This window comes from Manis pentadactyla, chromosome 18 (assembly GCF_030020395.1).
Source record: "Manis pentadactyla isolate mManPen7 chromosome 18, mManPen7.hap1, whole genome shotgun sequence".
Taxonomy (NCBI): domain Eukaryota; kingdom Metazoa; phylum Chordata; class Mammalia; order Pholidota; family Manidae; genus Manis; species Manis pentadactyla.
Genome location: NC_080036.1, coordinates 316,943 through 334,652, shown reverse-complemented (window position 1 = coordinate 334,652; position 17,710 = coordinate 316,943). Strand labels below are relative to the sequence as shown.

Sequence of the window (17,710 nt, the reverse complement as noted above, 5' to 3'; positions counted from 1 at the left end):
AGCTTGCGGGTAGAGAGTGAGGGTGTGGGGTGGGGATGGGGGGGTGTTCTGTTGTTTTGTGGGTCAAGGGTGGGGGTCTAGGGTTTTGAGGGCTCACTCCTCTTTGGTGAATTGAAGACATAAGGCAGGAAGAGACAAAACCAGTGGCCAAAGGGTGAGTTATCAACATCTGCCAAGGTCTCTAAAACAAAGTTGCTCATCATCTGGTATCTAGTTGCATGCATGGTAGGCAGTGTGTTTATTGAGATAGCGTCTTTGAAGTGGATGCTGAGGCAATCAAAGCTTAAGTCAGGCACATTACAACAAAGAAACAAATAACTGTCAGCGCAGCTTCCTGGACCCTTCTTTAGTCTCAGCTTAGCCATCACTTCCTTGGGGAAGCTTCTGCAGACCAACCCTCTTGTGTGCTCCCATGGTGTTTTGGCTTTTCCTTGTCATACCACTGATCTCACCAACCACACTTGTCTGTTTATCCATCTGCCCACTTCCCCTGCTACCCATGAGACTCTGAGTGACAGGGCCAGTGGCTGCACAGTGACTGGCACATTTGTAGGCTATCAACCCCTTCTCTTATCTCCATCTTCTGGCTGGCTGCATGGTGACTCTTGGTTACTTTCCCCCCAAACACTGTTACTAAAGGATGAGAAATCTGTTTCCATAAAACTAAGAACAGTTAACTTGAAACTTTTTTCTTCCCTCAGTTTGACTTCCTCTTGTAGTATGGTTTTTGGGAAGGACAACAAAGTTCCTCTTCACATTTCCCCACCATAGTGGCCTTTGGAAAGCTTGGGGGTACCCCATGCTCCCCATGAAGGCTTTCCTTGGTCACAAATGGCCATCTTTCATGCTCCAGGCCCCTTCCCTCAGCGCACACTGTCTGGGGAACCCCAGGACAAGGCCTCACATCCTTGTTTGCCTCAGTCATTGCCAGATGCCCAAGTTGCCCACCTCCTGTGCCCCACAGTGACACTTGAGGTCTTCTTCTCATAATTAGTGGCTCCACCCTACACAGTATCAAGTTTTTGCAACAGGAATTTATTGAATCCTTGATTTTTCTCTCCCTACTGGATCGCTCCTATAACCATAGAAACAGGCTGTTATTTCTCCTGTTTTTAAGACTTAATCACACTGTTTTGTCCCCCTTCCAGGTGGCCAAACCTCTCCTCAGAGCTTTACACTGTCTGTAAAGAGCCAAGCCAGGGCTTACCTGCCAGGCACCATTTCCCTCTCTCTGCCCCCTCCTTCTGATGGTGTCCCTTGCCGCAGATTTGGGAGGACTTTTTATTCTGAGGCATGGTTGCAGGTCATTTGTGACCATTGAACTTTCTCTTCAGTGCCTTAACCAGCTCTTCTGCCACAGATCTCCTGTTCCCTCGGCAGGAGGAGAGCTGAGAACCTTCCAAACAGTGGCTTTTCCTTTTCCCAGGCCTCTTCATCAAAGCTGGTGCGCTTATAAATGTGTCAGGCATAAATGAAGCTAGAGATACATGGACTTCCTTTCCCAGTGGTCACCATGCCTCCTGGCACAGCCCTGTGCTTCCTACTGTCACACATGCCACTGCACAGGAGAGCAAACCACAGAGCTATAAATCTCTCCATTTGCACTGGAAGAAACCCCTTGGCTGTGCTCAGTTCTCTGCAGCAGGAAACAAGGATAGGCTCTCATTGTGGGCTGGTCAGGGGCTGGCATGGAACAGAGGGCATCTAAACCTGAGAAGACAGGAGACTTGGAGAAGGGGCTCCAGGCAATGGCAGGGAAGTTACAGGTACTGAGGACTTCTTAGAATGATGGGGCTCTGGTCAATTCGAAATACCTGTTTCCCCAGACCTCACCCTAAGGGAGGTAGCCCATCCATTCATCTGTGGTCATTTATGCCTCTTGGTACCGTCAGCAGCAAACATTGTAGGACCAGGGTAAGCAGGAAACTGAGGAGCCCAAAGTCCTCCTCAGTAAGTCCAGCAGCGGGATGTTGGCATCAGATTCCTTGGAGCATCATTCTTTTTTCTTTTCGGAGTATGGACTAAGCTTTGCCTAGTCATCCACCTCAAAGCACTTGGCTCTTTCCTAGCTTCCCATTGCCCTGAGGAATGCTCATTTCAGTTGTTAATAGTGTTTCTCAGCTGGGCACCGAGAGCTTTAGGCAGTTCCTGACCTCCAGCCCCAGCCCCAGCCCCAGCCTTTGTGACAAGAAGAACACACCTGTTTCCAGATGCCCCCTAGGTATCTCAATCCCTGGGTGAGAAAAACTGGTTTAGGGCGTGAATGCATAAATGTCTCTCCTCAGCCCCAGAGCTCTCTCCCCCTTTACAGTCACACATCTCTAGAGAACTGGCTATTTTTTTACTTCACATTTCCTTACTGATCCTTCCACCTCACTTGACTTCAAATTCATCCCTATAGCTGCTTAGCTGTGTAACCTTAAGCACATAACTTGATTTCTCTCAGCCTCAGTGTTTCCATACATAAAATGGATGTAAAAGTAGTTTTGGAGATTAAATGTTTACAGTAAAGCACTTAGAAAATGGTCTCTCACGTAGGGAATATAACCAGCTGTGTTACCCTCTTCTCTTAAATTCTCCTTGTATTTTAATCATGCTAGGCAATTTTACAGAAAGATAACCATATCAGCTTCAGCTTATCATAATCCTTTCTCTGCTTCAATGTATAGGCTTTTCTTCTGGGATAGTTTTCTGGAAGTTATAGGCTTACAGAAATCCGTATTACAGGTGCTGATGGTGGGTGTGAATCCCCAGTAGGGGCTATCCTTCCAATGGCTGGATGAAGCAGGCTTGAAGATGGTGCATTAGATCCTTCATCCAAAACTGGGTGGACTTTGCATTTCATCATGAAAATGACTGACTTGCTTCTTTTCTGCTGTCCTTGTCACAAAATAGGTTGTTGGCAGAGTCTGAGAAGCAAGAGCCATTGGTCCAGTAACTCCTTGTTGAATTGTCTCTCTGCAGGCTTGGCGCAAGCGCTGGTTTGTCCTCCGGCAGGGCCGCATGAGCGGCGACCCCAACGTCCTGGAGTACTACAGGAACAAGCACTCAAGCAAGCCCATCCGTGCCATAGACCTCAGCGAGTGTGCAGTGTGGAAGCATGTGGGCCCTGGCTTCGTTCGGAAGGAATTTCAGAATAATTTTGTGTTCATTGTCAAGACTACTTCTCGTACATTCTATCTTGTGGCCAACACCGAGGTGGAAATGCAGGTGTGGGTGTACAGTATCACTCAGGTCTGCAACCTCGGCCACCTGGAGGGTGGTGCAGGTGAGAGCAGAGTCGGGGCTCCTGTGTGCTGAGGGGTGGCCTGGGCTGCTGCAGGTGCCAAGCCTGCCTTGTTGAGGGTGTTTTGGCACACTAATTTGTATCCAAACTGTTCACCAAGTACATTCCAAAATTTGCTCCCTACCGTTTGGTTCTAGGATTCAGGCCCAAATGTGCCATGCCCTGAGCATTACGAGTGATTTCAAAGACTTTAAAGTCATTCCATGCCTTTGCTCTCATCGGCCACAGACAGTGTACAGTGGAAGTAAAACGGGGTGAGCACTGTCCTGTAGGGCTCTGATTTTCCCCATTTTGCTGCTGGTTTTCTAGAAATATTAAATATCACCATCTTTCAAAAGATGTGTGGAGCTCCAGCTTTTTTGTCACCTATTGTGTTATTTGGCAGTAGAGAATATAAAGACAGAACTTGGCTACTTATCACAGGCGGGGAAGAATTCCTTGTATCTCCAATTGGCTTGCAAGGGAAATGAGCTCTAAGTTGGCTCTGGGCCGTTTCTGGGCAGTGGAAGCAAATGAACCACAAGGTTCTTGTCCCTGATTCTTGCCATTTCTCTTTTGTACATGTGTACACACACACACACACACGCACACATGCTGCCTTTTCTACAATATATACCAACTACAATGCTCCTAGGGCTGTCATTCATTCCCTTCCTGTTGTTGACCTCTTGCTTCAATGCAGCATGCCCTGATCCTCAACCTGTGGGACTTTGAATCTGATACTTTAATTCTGATTTATTTTGTCCTCTTAGTCTAATGGACAAAACCTTACCCCTAAATCCTGTGGTCTACAGTTGCTTCAACATTTCCACCCTCCCAGTCTCCTTGTCACCTGCCACAGGGATGTCCCCATTAAACCACTAGGTGGTAGCGGAGGGTCAGAGTTGCATCTGGAGAGTGTACTTCCTGAGGACAAAGTCCTTTTCTCTTCAGGAACCAGGAAACTTACTAAGTCACATTGCTAGGCTTTTAGAATACTTAAAAGGAAATAAAATGATGGCAAGTTCTTTATCCTTGCTCCAGCAGATGGAGCTTACTTGCAAAGTAGCAGTGAATCCACCCTGGGTAGAGTCCAGCACTGTGCAGACAAGCAGAGCTCCTATAGGGGCTTACTCATCTGGCTTTCCACTTGCTCTCTGCCACCCTAGTCCCTGCCTTAGCCCACAGTAGACACATATTCATGTGTCATGTAATGTGACTGCTCTGTTTTCTCCTCTTCCAGGAGTTATCCTAAAACATAGATATATGACATACTTACCAATATGTTAAGAGAGACAAGAGTAAGGCACCAGCTAGAAAATGGAAAGCTCGGGAATGAAGTTGGAAGGAGCCAGAAACCCCTCTATGAACTTTATCCTTCCCTGTAACTCCCACTTAGTTCTTAGGAGGATATAAGGGCAGAATCCCCTTCATCTGAGAACTACGCCCAAAGGGCTTTCTTGTGGCTTTTCACGTAAGGTGTTTGGTTCTGTCTCCAGCAACCAGAAGTAGTCAACACATCATGTGTACTCTGGCCAGGAGTTCTGTTAAATACTTTTGAGTATTAGCTTGTTTTATCCCCAGACTGATTCTGTGGCACATGTACTATTAGCATCTCCACTTTACAGAGAAGAAAACTTGGAGCAGGCAGGTAACTTGCCCAAGGTCATGACAGCTAAATAATGGAGCCTGGACTTGAACCCAGGCAGCTCTGGGCTGCTCTGACTCAGGAGTCCTGAACTCCCACCAACTTGATTCAAAAGGGAAATCAAAGCAGGCTTTTCACTGAGAGTTTCTGAATGTCATTCTCCTTGAGCAATGTGGCCTTTAGCAGTAGTCACACTCCATTTCGTTCCTTCCATTTCCTTGTACATCATTAACAGTGTTCTTTATTTAGTGTTACTTGTCTCTCTCCTCTGGTAAACTGTAAATTCCAGTAAGGCAGAGACTTTTTCTTGGCTGTATTGGCAGAGTTCATTCAGTTCTGGACACATAGCAGGTGCAATAGTAGGTATTGTGTACAGGCATACTTACTGTATATGCACAGATGTGTATATAAGTATATACATATATAGTCATCATACATAAATGTGTGTGTGTAGTGAGTGAATCAGCAGTGATGCAGGGCTGTGGCTGAGGGCCAGAAAGAAGCTGTGTGTAGACTACTTAACTACAGATTTTTAGGCCAAGTATGCTTGGGTTTTTTTTACTCTTAATTGATTCAACACTTCACTCTTGGAACATGGGCTTTCTTTCCCAGACATTGTTTATAGCTTGGGGAAATGGTCTCCTCTATCAGTACAAACACCAACTGTGGTTTTCATCTTGTATTTGGCTTCTTAGATGCTGTTTGAGAAATTGTGAGTGAGTGTTACAGCCATTCTTAAACATTAACCTGGGAAATGATTTCTCTAGCAGATTCCATGGAGAGCTTTTCTCGCATGCCATCCTCCCTCCAGCCATCCCCTGCCAGCTGCCTTCATACCAGCCATGCTGTCAGCTCCTCCTCGTCTGGAGATGACCCAAGGACTAATACCACAGTCACTGAGGAAAGGAGAAGTGAGTCAGAGTTTCTCTCCCTTCCTGATTACACGATTCTGTCCAACTGTGAGACTGGAAGACCACGCCAGGCCAGGTATGCTGCCTCTTCTTGTGGGCTCTGTCACAGGATGTAGCTTCTTCTAGTGGGTGTGTCTGTCCTCACTTCTCTTCCTGGCCCTGCAAAGGCAGGACAGATCACTGAACCACTGTGAGGGTGAAGCATGTGGTGTGCTAAACAGAATGACTCAGGCACTTCAGCCTTGTGGCTTTCATTTCTAACCTTGCATTTTCATATGTATCTAACATTTGTAGGATGACAGAAATCAACAAACCATTTTTTTCCCTGCATCAGAGGGTTGGTGTAATGTAATGGGGAGTTGTAGAGGGTTGGAGACAGAAAACAGGTGATATCAGAGGAGTAGGAATGAGGCTGTGGTGAGTATGTATCCATCAAAGTCACATGCTTTTCTTCCCTCAGTCTACCCACCAGATGTGATAGCTGGTCCAACTCAGATCGCTCGTTGAAACAGGCTTCCTTCGATGACGTTTTTGTTGACTACCTGCAGCCCCTGCCCTCTAGTACCTTGGTCCATGCCTCACGCCATGGGAATGGATCTCAGAAGGCACCTCCCATGAGGCCTCAGGCTGCCCTGATCTGGAGTAGAGATATCAGTGGGCCATCCACGGACCGCTTTTCTTCACCATTGCTGAAAACTTCCTTAAATTCCACCATTCATGTAGATAAAAACCAAGGTTCCTTGCCCTATGGGGTAAAAGAAGTAGACATCATGTTCAACACGCCACCTCCCCGCCCCCCTAAGCCAAGCTATCTCTCTGAACGGCGCCAAGAGGAGCAGCACATGTGGAGTGGGCACAGCGGCATCCAGAAGGCAAAATGCACTGCGGCACAGAGAAGAATCTCTCTTTCTGGTTTAGATAATGTGCCAACCTGGAAAGGTAAGTGTTGGATGCTGAAATTCAGCTGCAGAGAAAGCCTTGCTCCTCTTCCCTCCTAGTGTGTGCATTGCCCAGCGTTCCTTGCTCAAGATGGCCCAGTCTCCCAGGGTCCCCCTCCTTCTTTGAGTCTGGCCACCAAGGAGAGATACTTAGGTCCTTGTAGATGCTGAAAGGGTTGCAGCCCTGGTCTCATGGCCATGCCCCTACCACATGATGGGCTGGCTCCCCCGTTGAGACTAAGCTCCTGAGGTTTGTTTGGAGTCACTTGGGGACCCACTTGGGACAAAATAAGCTTGGCCTAATTGTGGTCTTTGCCTCACACATGCATAGTGAGACCTGAGCCCTTTTCTTCTAGTTTTCAACAATCCCATCAGCCTCATTAAGCATCCCACGTGATATGCTCTTTCTGCATCCTAACTGGCTGCACACTAGCTAACTCAGCCCTGTCGGCCCTGCCAGTCCCTGCACATGCCCTCCTGGAGCCCTCTTTAACCTTTTCCTGCAAAGCTGTTCATTCTCACAGAGTTGCCTTGCTATCTCCCTTCCTCCGCATCTCCCATCCAGGCATACTCACTCCCACACTGCTACCTACACAGCCACATTTTAAAGGAATTAAGGGAGTTTAAAGAATGCAGTCATTTCAAATTATATAAATCTCTCCTTCTGACTGAGGAACTAAGTTCCCTGGAAATGTGATCATTACAACTTCAATGAAACGAGTACAAATGACCCTTGAACAAGGTGGGGGTTAGGGGCACTGACCCCCCATCCAGTAAAAAATCCACATAGAACTTTTAACTCCTACCAGTAACCCACTGTTGACCCGAAGCCTTACTGATAACAAATGATCAATTAACACATATCATTTGTCTGGTGTATATATTATATATTATATATTCAGATTTTCTATTTTTGTTGCGCTCCTTTTGGTAAATTATATTTTTCTAGGAATTTTTCCATTTCAACTTTTCTTTCAAATTCATTGATATAATTCAATTTTAAAATTGATTATAATAGCCTCTTGTTATCTGGAGGATCTGTACTAATCCCCTCCTTTTCATTTCTGATATTGATAATGTGGGCCTTCTCTCTGTTTTTCTTAATCAGTCTTGCTGGGGGTTCATCAATTTTATTAGTTTTTTTTTTTCCAGAAAACAAATTGGCCTTTGCTTATTTTTTTTTTTCATTGTATATTATTTCCTTCCTTCTGCTTCAGGGGTCAGCAAACTGTGGCCTATGGCCAAATCCAACCAACAGCCTGTTTTTTAACAGTCCACAGCCCACCAAACTAAGAAAAGTTTTTCCACTTTGAAAAAGTTTTTTCTCACCCTGTCCAGAAAAAGTTTCCTGACCCCTGTTATACTTACTTCCTTAGAGATGATTTGCATGTTTTTCTAAAATCTTTTAATAGATTGGTGGCATATTAAATTTCTTCCTTTCTTCTTTATGTAACATACATTTAATGCTACAGATTTTCTATAAACACTGTCTTAGCCACATCCTTTAAGTTTCTGATATGTATTTTTATTATCATTGAGTTCAGAATATTTTCTGATTTTCGTGTTGTTTTCTTTGAACCATGCATTATTTAAAACAGCATTTCTTAATTTCTGAACCTGAGAATTTCCTATTAATTTTTTTGTCTTAGTTTATTCTATATGATATTAATATAGCTGTGCCTATATTAAATACTAAATACTAACAATAAATACTAGCCAGCATTCTTTTGGTTAGTATTTTCATGATACATATCTTCTCATCTTTTGACTTTCACCTTTTCTATACTCATATTTTAGATGCATTTCTTATAAAAATCATATAGCCATATTTTATTATGGTTATTTAAATTTTTTAGTCTATTCTGATAGTCTTTTTCTTTTCACTGGAAAGGTTAATCCATGTACAGTATTTAGACTCTTTTACCAATTATTTTGTGATTTCTGTTTGTCCTGTTTATGCATATTTTCTTATTTATAATCTCATTCCTTGCTTTCTTCTGAATTGAGTATGCTTTATTATTTCAGTTTTAACCTCTGGTAATTTGGAAGTTCAACATTCCATTTCCATTTCTTTAGTGTTTACCATCTACATTTTACCATGCATTTTCAACTTAATATCCAAGATTATTCAGTATCATTACTCTTTCATATCATACAAAGACCTTAGAATGATTTAGATCTAATAACCTCTCCCAACTTAATATGCTAATACCATATAGTATTTTACTTCAATCTTGATTTTAAAAATCCTATCAGGTAAACAATATTGGTATTATTTTGTACAATTTTTTCTAGTTTCACTCATACTATTTTTCTATTTTATCATTGCTTCTAGCATCTCTTAATTTTCTTCTGGGATTATTTTAGTTCTTTTTGTGGCTTATTCTGTAGGATTTCCTTTAATAAAGGTCTGTTGTTGGTAAATTCTCTCAGATTCCATTTGACTAAAGGTGACTTTTTAAAACCTTTTCTTGAAAGATAACTTACTGGATATAGAATCCTAGTCTGATGGTTATTTTTGCTCAGCTCTTTGAAGATCTCATTCTACTGCCATCTTGTTTTAATAATTGTTATTGTTAGTCTCTTTAGGAATGTCTCTTACAAAGAAATTCTTTTTCCTCTTGTTTCTAAGAATCTTATCTTTGTTATTCTTTAATTTCTTTAAAGTGTGTTCATGTGTAAATTTCTTCTTACTTGTCTTGTGAATCATTGGGCTTCCAGAATTCGAAGACCAATGTCCTTCAACATTTCTGGAAAAATCTAAGCTATTATATCTTCAAACATTGCCTCTTCTCCATTATCCCTGTTTTTCCTTTGGGGCAAGATTTTATGTATTTTAGACTTTGCATTCTGTCTTGCGTGTTAAATTCTCTTTTACAGTTTTCATCTCTTTGTCCTGAATTCTAGTAATATCAGTTTTTGAAATATCTCTTTAGCTGGGCCTAATGTACTATATAACTCATATTTTGAGTTTAAGCTTCATTTAATTTTGAAAGAAGATATATTTATATTTCAAAGTTATGTTTATAAAAAGGTATACAGTACTCACTTCAGCAGTGCACATGCTTAGATTAGCATGGGCCCTGCACAAGGATGACATGCAAATTCGTGAAGCATTCCATGTTTTGCTTTTCTTTTGTAATGTTTATGAGTAGGGAAACTCATGGATATTCAAGAAAACGTGGATACATAGTCTTCTGCTTTTTAATGCAAATAGCATTCTTACACTATATTCTGTTCGCTTTTGCTCTTAAGCATATATCCTGATTATGCTTCACTTTACTACAAATACTATATAGCTTTTGATCCAGAAATTTCACTTCTAGGTTTAATGTTGCTATTAATGCTTGATATGCAATTTTGAACATGGGCTGTGTAGTATTTGTAATTTTGGTAGATGGTGTAAATTGGTTCAACTCCTGTAAAGTAAATTTTGGCTTAACACATTTAAAAAATGACATTTACATGGTTGGTGATTGAAAAATTCTATGTGAAAAAAGAGATTGGTATTAGCCTAAATGTTTATCAGTAGAGAAATGGTTAAATAAATTATCCTTTATCCACCCACTCAATGGAATGGTTCATACCTATAAAAAAGAATCAGATGGTTCTCTATGTATATTAGCTGATAGTATTATATCAGGGTCAAATTTGTTGAATTTGATAAAAGCACTGTGGTTATATGATGGAATGTCCTTACTCTACAGACGTACACGCTGAAATATTTTGGAGTGAAGGGTTCTGATGGCTGCAACTTACTCTCTATGGTTCAGAAAAAATATACACATACAAATGCACACAGGTGAAACGTTTATAGAAACTTTTACATTGTGAGAAACACACTCACTGGTCTAAATTCAATAAGTAGACACAGAGACAAAGAGAAGAGCGGAGCGAGGCTTTAATGACGGTCTTGCCGGGTGTCTGGTGGGCAGGCACTCCTGGGGAGTTTGGCGCCAATAATTTATCTCCTAGTACATGAGTCCCTCCCCTGGTTCCTCATAGGCTGCGTACTACAGGGTTCACATTCTTTTCAGGACGTTGCCTAAGCCAGTTATATCTTTCCTTTACATTCGTCTTAATCTTATTGGTAGGTTTAAAAACTCCAACAGGTATTGCCAGGCCCTTATCAATTCCCCCTCCCCCACTCTCAGCCTGAGCAGCTTCCACCACGTGGCCCTTTGTTAATACCTTACTGTTAAAATGTTAAACATCCTAGTGGGAATAAATCACATTTAGGTTTTATATTCTTTCCTAACACATTAGTCCACATGTTTATCATTTTTAGTGCTCTTTATTTCTTCCTGTGGTTTTGAGTTACAATCTGTTGTCATCACTTTGCTGTGATATAGCTCTATTCTCCACTCCTCTGTTATCAAATATATTGTATCTTTATGTTTCATAGTCCCCAAAATACAGTCTTATAATTATTGTTTTATGTAGTGGTCTTTTAAAGCAGTTAAGAGAAGAAATGCCTCTTTTGTCTTTTATGTTTACGTACATGATTCTCTTTACCAGTACCCATTATTTTTTGGTAAGGATTTACATTACCATCTGGAATAATTTCCTATCAGCTTGTATGAGACTTCCTTTAGTATTTGTTGTAAGGAAGGTCTGCTAGCAATAAATTCTATCAATCTTTGTTTATCTGGGAGTGTTTTTATTTCACCTTCATTTTTGGAAATATAGTTTTGCAGGATGTCAGATTCTTTTTTGACAGATTTTTCACATTGAGCGTTTTGAATATATAGTTCTGCTACATTTCTGATGAATATCTGCTATTAAATCTTATTGCAGTTCTCTTGTCCATGAAGAACTGGTTTTCTCTTACTGCACTTGAGAGTTCTTCTTTGCCTTTGATTTTTTTGACTATGATGTGTCAACAATTTGACTATGATGTGTTTCTGTATCAGTGTGTTTGTCTTTATCTTACTTGGAGGTCATCGAGCTTCTTAGATACATAGATGATTAATGTTACTGATCAAATTTGGGAAGCACTGAACCATTATTTCCTCACAAAAATTTTATGCCCCCTTTTTTTTGAGCCCTTGTGGATAGGACTCATTCTTGGTACTTTCCTTTAGCCGGGTCCCACCTTCATGCTATCATAAATTCCTTAAACTATGACATTAATGCAGCATTTTCTCTGTATTTGTATTGTTTGGTGCTTTCAGTAGGCATCTGGTAATGGAAAGGAAGTTAGGGGCCTTTGTTGTCTGTTCACATATGCAAACTGCACACTTTGTTAACACCCATAATGATTTCTAGGACTTGGTCATCACTGTCTGTGTCCAGGCACTGTTCTCAGTCCTTTACATGCTAATAAGTAGTAAAGTGCAGGGAATTAAAAATAGTATGATTTTGGAGCAACTTTTAATCAGTACTTCTGCAGCCTTCAAGACAAGCAAGCATATTTATCTATGTCTACACATGTAGATAGATAGTCCTCAGTTTGTGATGGTTTGACATGATTTTTTTTATTAAGGTACCATTGATACACAATCTTATGCTCAGGTTTCACATGAGCAATATTGTGGTTACTACATTCCCCCTATTATCAACTCCCCACCCCCCTCCATTACAGTCACTGTCCATCAGTGTACTAAGATGCTATAGAGTCACTACTTGTCTTCTCTGTGCTATACTACCTTCCCCGTGCCCTCCCTACATTATGTGTGCTAATCATAATGCCCCTTTTTCCCCCTTCTCCCTCCCTTCCCACCCATCCTCCCCAGTCCCTTTCCCTTTTGTAACTGTTAGTCCATTCTTGGGTTCTGTGAGTCTGCTGCTATTCTGTTCCTTCAGCTTTTTCTTTGTTCTTTTACTCCACAGATGAGTGAAATTATTTGGTACTTGTCTTTCTCCACCTGGCTTATTTCACTGAGCATAATACCCTCTAGCTCCATCCATGTTGTTGCAAATGGTAGGATTTGTTTCTTTTTTATGGCTGAATAGTATTCCATCGTGTATATGTACCACCTCTTCTTTATCCATCTACTGATGGACACTTAGGTTGCTTCTATATCTTGGTTATTGTAAATAGTGCAACAATAAACATAGAGGTACTTATGTGTTTTTGAATCAGGGATCTTGTTTTCTTCAGGTAAATTCCTAGGAGTGGAATTCCTGGGTCAAATGGTAAGTCTATTTTGAGCATTATGAGGAACCTCCATACTGCTTTCCACAATGGTTGAACTAATTTACATTCCCACCAGCAGTGTAGGAGGGTTCCCCTCTCTCCACAACCTCGCCAACATTTGTTGTTGTTTGTATTTTGGATGTTGGCCCTCCTTATTGGTGTCAGGTGATATCTCATTGTGGTTTTAATTTGCATTTGTCTGATGATTAGGGATGTGCAGCATCTTTTCATGTGCCTGTTGGCCATCTGAATTTCTTCTTTGGAGAAGTGTCTCTTCAGCTCCTCTGCCCATTTTTTAATTGGATTATTTGCTTTTTGTTGATGTGCATGAGTTCTTTATATATTTTGGGTGTCAATCCCTTATTGGATATGTTCTTTATGAGTATATTCTCCCATACTGTAGGATGTATTTTTGTTTTATTCATGGTGTCCTTTGCAGTACAGAAGCTTTTTAGTTTGATATAGTCCTACTTGTTCATTTTTGCTTTTGTTTCCCTTGCCCTGGGAGATATGTTCATGAAGAAGTTGCTCATGTTTATGTCCAAGAGAGTTTTGCCTACATTTTTTTCTAAGAGTTTTATGGTTTCATGACTTACATTCAGGTCTTTGATCCATTTCGAGTTTACTTTTGTGTATGGGTTTAGACAGTAATCCAGTTTCATTCCCTTGCATGTAGCTGTCCAATTTTGCCAACACCAGCTGTTAAAGAGGCTGTCGTTTCCGCATTGTTTGTACATGGCTCCTTTATAGTATATTAATTGAACATATGTGCTTGGGTTAATATCTGGGCTCTCTATTCTGTTCCACTAGTCTGTGGGTCAGTTCTTGTGCCAGTACCAAATTGTCTGGATTACTGTGGCTTTGTAGTAGAGCTTGAAGTTGAGGAGCATAATTCCCCCCACATTATTCCTCCTTCTCAGGATCTTTGGCTATTCAGGGTCTTTTGTTGTTCCATATGAATTTTAGAACTATTTTCTATAGTTCGTTGAAGAATGCTGTTGGTATTTTGATAGGAATTGCATTGAATCTGTAGATTGCTTTAGGCAAGATGGCCATTTTGACAATATTAATTCTTCCTATACATGAGCACGGCATGTGTTTATTGGTATCTTCTTTAATTTATCTCATGAGTGTCTTGTAGTTTTCAGAGCATAGGTCTTTCACTTCCTTGGTTAGGTTTATTCCTAGGTATTTTATTCTTTTTGATGCAACTGTGAATGGAATTGTTTTCCTGATTTCTCTCTCTGCTAGTTCATTGTTAGTGTACAGGAAATGAACAGATTTCTGTGTATTAATTTTGTATCCTGCAACTTTGCTGAATTCAGATATTAGATCTAGTAGTTTTGGAGTGGATTCCTTTTTTATGTACAATATCATGTCATCTGCAAACAGGGACAGTTCGACTTCTTCCTTTCCAATCTGTATGCCTTTTATTCCTTTGTGTTGTCTGATTGCCGTGGCTAGGACCTCCAGAACTATGTTGAATAAAAGTGGGGAGAGTGGGCATCCCTGTCATATTCCTGATCTTAAAGGAAAGGCTTTCAGCTTCTCGCTGTTAAGTATAATGTTGGCTGTGGGTTTGTCATATGTGGCCTTTATTATGCTGAGGTACTTGCCCTCTATACCCATTTTGTTGAGAGTTTTTATCATGAATGCATGTTTAGTTTTGTCAAATGCTTTCTCAGCATCTATGGAGATGACTGTGTTATTTTTGTCCATCTTTTGTTGATATAATGGATGATAGTGGTGGATTTTCGAATGTTGTACCATCCTTGCATCCCTGGGATGAATGTATTTGATCATGATGTATGATCCTCTTGATGTATTTTTGAATTTGATTTGCTAATATTTTGTTGAGTGTTTTTGCATGTGTGTTCATCAGGGATATTGGTCTGTAGTTTTCTCTTTTTGTGGTATCTTTGCCTGGTTTTGGTGTTAAGGTGATGCTGAACTCATAGAATGAGTTTGGAAGTATTCTCTCCTCTTCTATTTTTTGGAAAACTTTAAGGAGAATGGGTATTAAGTCTTCACTAAATGAGTGATAAAATTCAGCAGTGAAGCCATCTGGTCCAGCGGTTTTGTTCTTAGGTAGGTTTTTAATTACCAGTTCAATTTCACTGCTAGTAATTGGTCTGTTCAGATTTTCTGTTTCTTTCTGGGTCAGCCTTGGAAGGTTGTATTTTTTTAGAAAGTTGTCCATTTCTTCTAGGTTATCCAGTTTGTTACCATATAATTTTTCATAGTATTCTCTAATAATTCTTTGTATTTCTGTGGTGTCTGTAGTGGTTTTTCCTTTCTCATTTCTGATTCTATTTATGTGAGTAGACTCTCTTTTTTTCTTGATAAGTCTGGCTAGGAGGTTATCTATTTTGTTTATTTTCTCAATGAACCAGCTCCTGCTTTCATTGATTCTTTCTATTGTTTTATTCTTCTCGATTTTATTTATTTCTGCTCTAGTCTTTATTATATCCCTCCTTCTACTGACTTTGGACCTCATTTGTTCTTCTTTTTCTAGTTTTGTTAATTGTGAGTTTAGACTGCTCATATGGATTTGTTCTTCTTTCCTGAGGTAGGCCTGTGTTGCTATATACTTTCCTCTTAGCACGGTCTTTGCTGTGTCCCACAGATTTTGCTGTGTTGAATTATTGTGGTCATTTGTCTCCATATATTGCTTGATCTCTGTTTTTGTTTGGTCAGTGGTCCACTGGTTATTTAGGAGCATGTTGTGAAGCCTCCATGCGGTTGTGAGATTTTTCATTTTCTTTGCATAATTTATTTCTAGTTTCATACCTTTGTGGTCTGAGAAACTGGTTGGTACCATTTCAATCTTTTTGAATTTACTGAGGCTGTTTTTGTGGCCTAGTATATGATCTGTTCTTGAAAATGTTCCATGCACACTTGAGAAGAATGTGCATTTTGCTGCTTTTGGGTATAGAGTTCTGTAGATGTCTGTTAGTTCCATCTGTTGTAATGTGTTGTTCAGTGTCTCTGTGTCCTTACTTATTTTCTGTCTGGTTGATCTGTCCTTCAGAGTGAGTGGAGTATTGAAGTCTAGAATGAATGCATTGCATTCTGTGTCCCCTTTTAATTCAGTCAGTATTTGTTTCACATATGTAGGTGCTCCTGTGTTGGGTGCCTAGATATTTATAATGGCTATATCTTCTTGTTGGATTGACCCCTTTATCATTATGTAATGTCCTTCTTTGTCTCTTGTGACTTTCTTTGTTTTGACATCTGTTTTGTCTGATAGAAGTACCACAACTCCTGCTTTTTTCTCTCTGTTAGTTGCATGAAATATCTTTTTCCATCCCTTCACTTTTAGTCTATGTTTGTCTTTGGGTTTAAAGTGAGTCTCTTCTATACAGCATATATATGGGTCTTGTTTTTTTATCCATTCAGTGACTCTGTGTCTTTTGATTGGTGCATTCAGTCCATTTACATTTAGGGTGATTATTGATAGGTATGTACTTATTGCCATTGCAGGCTTTAGATTCATGGTTACCAAAGGTTCAAGGGTAGTTTCCTTACTATCTAAGAGTCTAACTTAACTCCCTTAATATGCTATTACAAACACAACCTAAAGGTTCTTTTTTCCCCCCTCCTTTTTCTTCCTCCTCCGTTCTTTATGTACTAGGTATCATATTCTGTACTCTTTGTCTATCCCTTGATTGACTTTGGGGGTAGTTAATTTAATTTTGCATTAGCTTAGTAATTAATTGGTCTACTTTCTTTACTATGGTTTTATTACCTCTGATGACAGCTATTCAACCTTAGGAACACTTCCATCTATAGCAGTCCCTCCAAAATACACTGTAGAGACAGTTTGTGGGCAGTAAATTCTCTCAGCTTTGGCTTATCTGGAAGTTGTTTAATCCCTCTTTCATATTTAAATGATAATCTTGCAGGATAATGTAATCTTGGTTCCTGGCCTTTCTGCTTCATGGCATTAAATACATCATGCCACTCCCTTCTGGCCTGTAAGGTTTCTGCTGAGAAGTCTGATGTTAGCCTGATGGGCTTTCCTTTGTATGTGGTCTTATTTCTTTCTCTGACTGCTTTTAAGTCTGTCCTTATCCTTGATCTTTGCCATTTTAGTTACTATGTGTCTTGGTGTTGTCTTCCTTGGGTCCTTTGTGTTGGGAGAGCTGTGGATCTCCATGGCCTGAGAGACTATCTCCTTTCCCAGATTGGGGTAGTTTTCAGCAGTTACCTCCTCAAAGACACTTTCTGTCCCTTTTTCTGTCTCTTCTTCTGGTACCCCTATAATGCAAATATTGTTCCGTTTGAATTGATCACACATTTCTCTCAATATTCTTTCATTGTTAGAGATTCTTTCTTCTCTCTGTGCCTCAGCTTCTTTGTATTCCTCTTCTCTAGTTTCTATTTCATTTATCGTCTCCTCCACCACATCTAATCTGCTTTTAATACCCTCCATTGTGCTCTTTAATGACTGGATCTCTGACCGGAATTCATTCCTGAGTTCTTGACTATCTTTCCATACCTCCATGACCATGTTAATGATTTTTATTTTGAAATCTCTTTCAGGAAGATTCTTGAGGTCGATTTGATTGGAATCTTTCTCAGGTGTTGTATTCATAATTTGACTCTGGACCAGGTTCCTTTGGCAGTTCATATTTGTATATGGTGCCCTCTAGTGCCCAGAAGCTCCACTCTCTGGAGTTGCTCAGCCCCTGAAGCAATGTCGGTTGCAGGGGATTGGTATCGGTGCCTGGGGGAGGAAAGAGTTGTTTCCTGCTTCCCGGCTGCTATTCCTGTCTCCACTGCCTGAACCAGTGGGCCGAGGACACA

The 17,710-nt window shown here is 40.5% G+C and overlaps 1 protein-coding gene and 1 pseudogene across 3 annotated transcripts in view; both read left to right on the top strand.

Moving 5' to 3' along the window:
- Positions 1-17,710, top strand: part of LOC130681481 (GRB2-associated-binding protein 3-like) — a 70,013-nt gene that overhangs the window by 31,960 nt on the left and 20,343 nt on the right. For 2 of the 3 annotated variants that reach the window (XM_057494735.1, XM_057494733.1), the window contains exons 2-4: positions 2,965-3,268; positions 5,681-5,900; positions 6,285-6,763. In XM_057494735.1, coding sequence (XP_057350718.1) covers positions 2,965-3,268; positions 5,681-5,900; positions 6,285-6,763 — 1,003 coding nt within the window. The remainder of the gene's footprint in view (positions 1-2,964; positions 3,269-5,680; positions 5,901-6,284; positions 6,764-17,710) is intronic. The other variant, XM_057494734.1, reaches the window with a different exon arrangement.
- On the top strand, positions 9,830-9,890 carry LOC118929024 (U6 spliceosomal RNA; annotated as a pseudogene).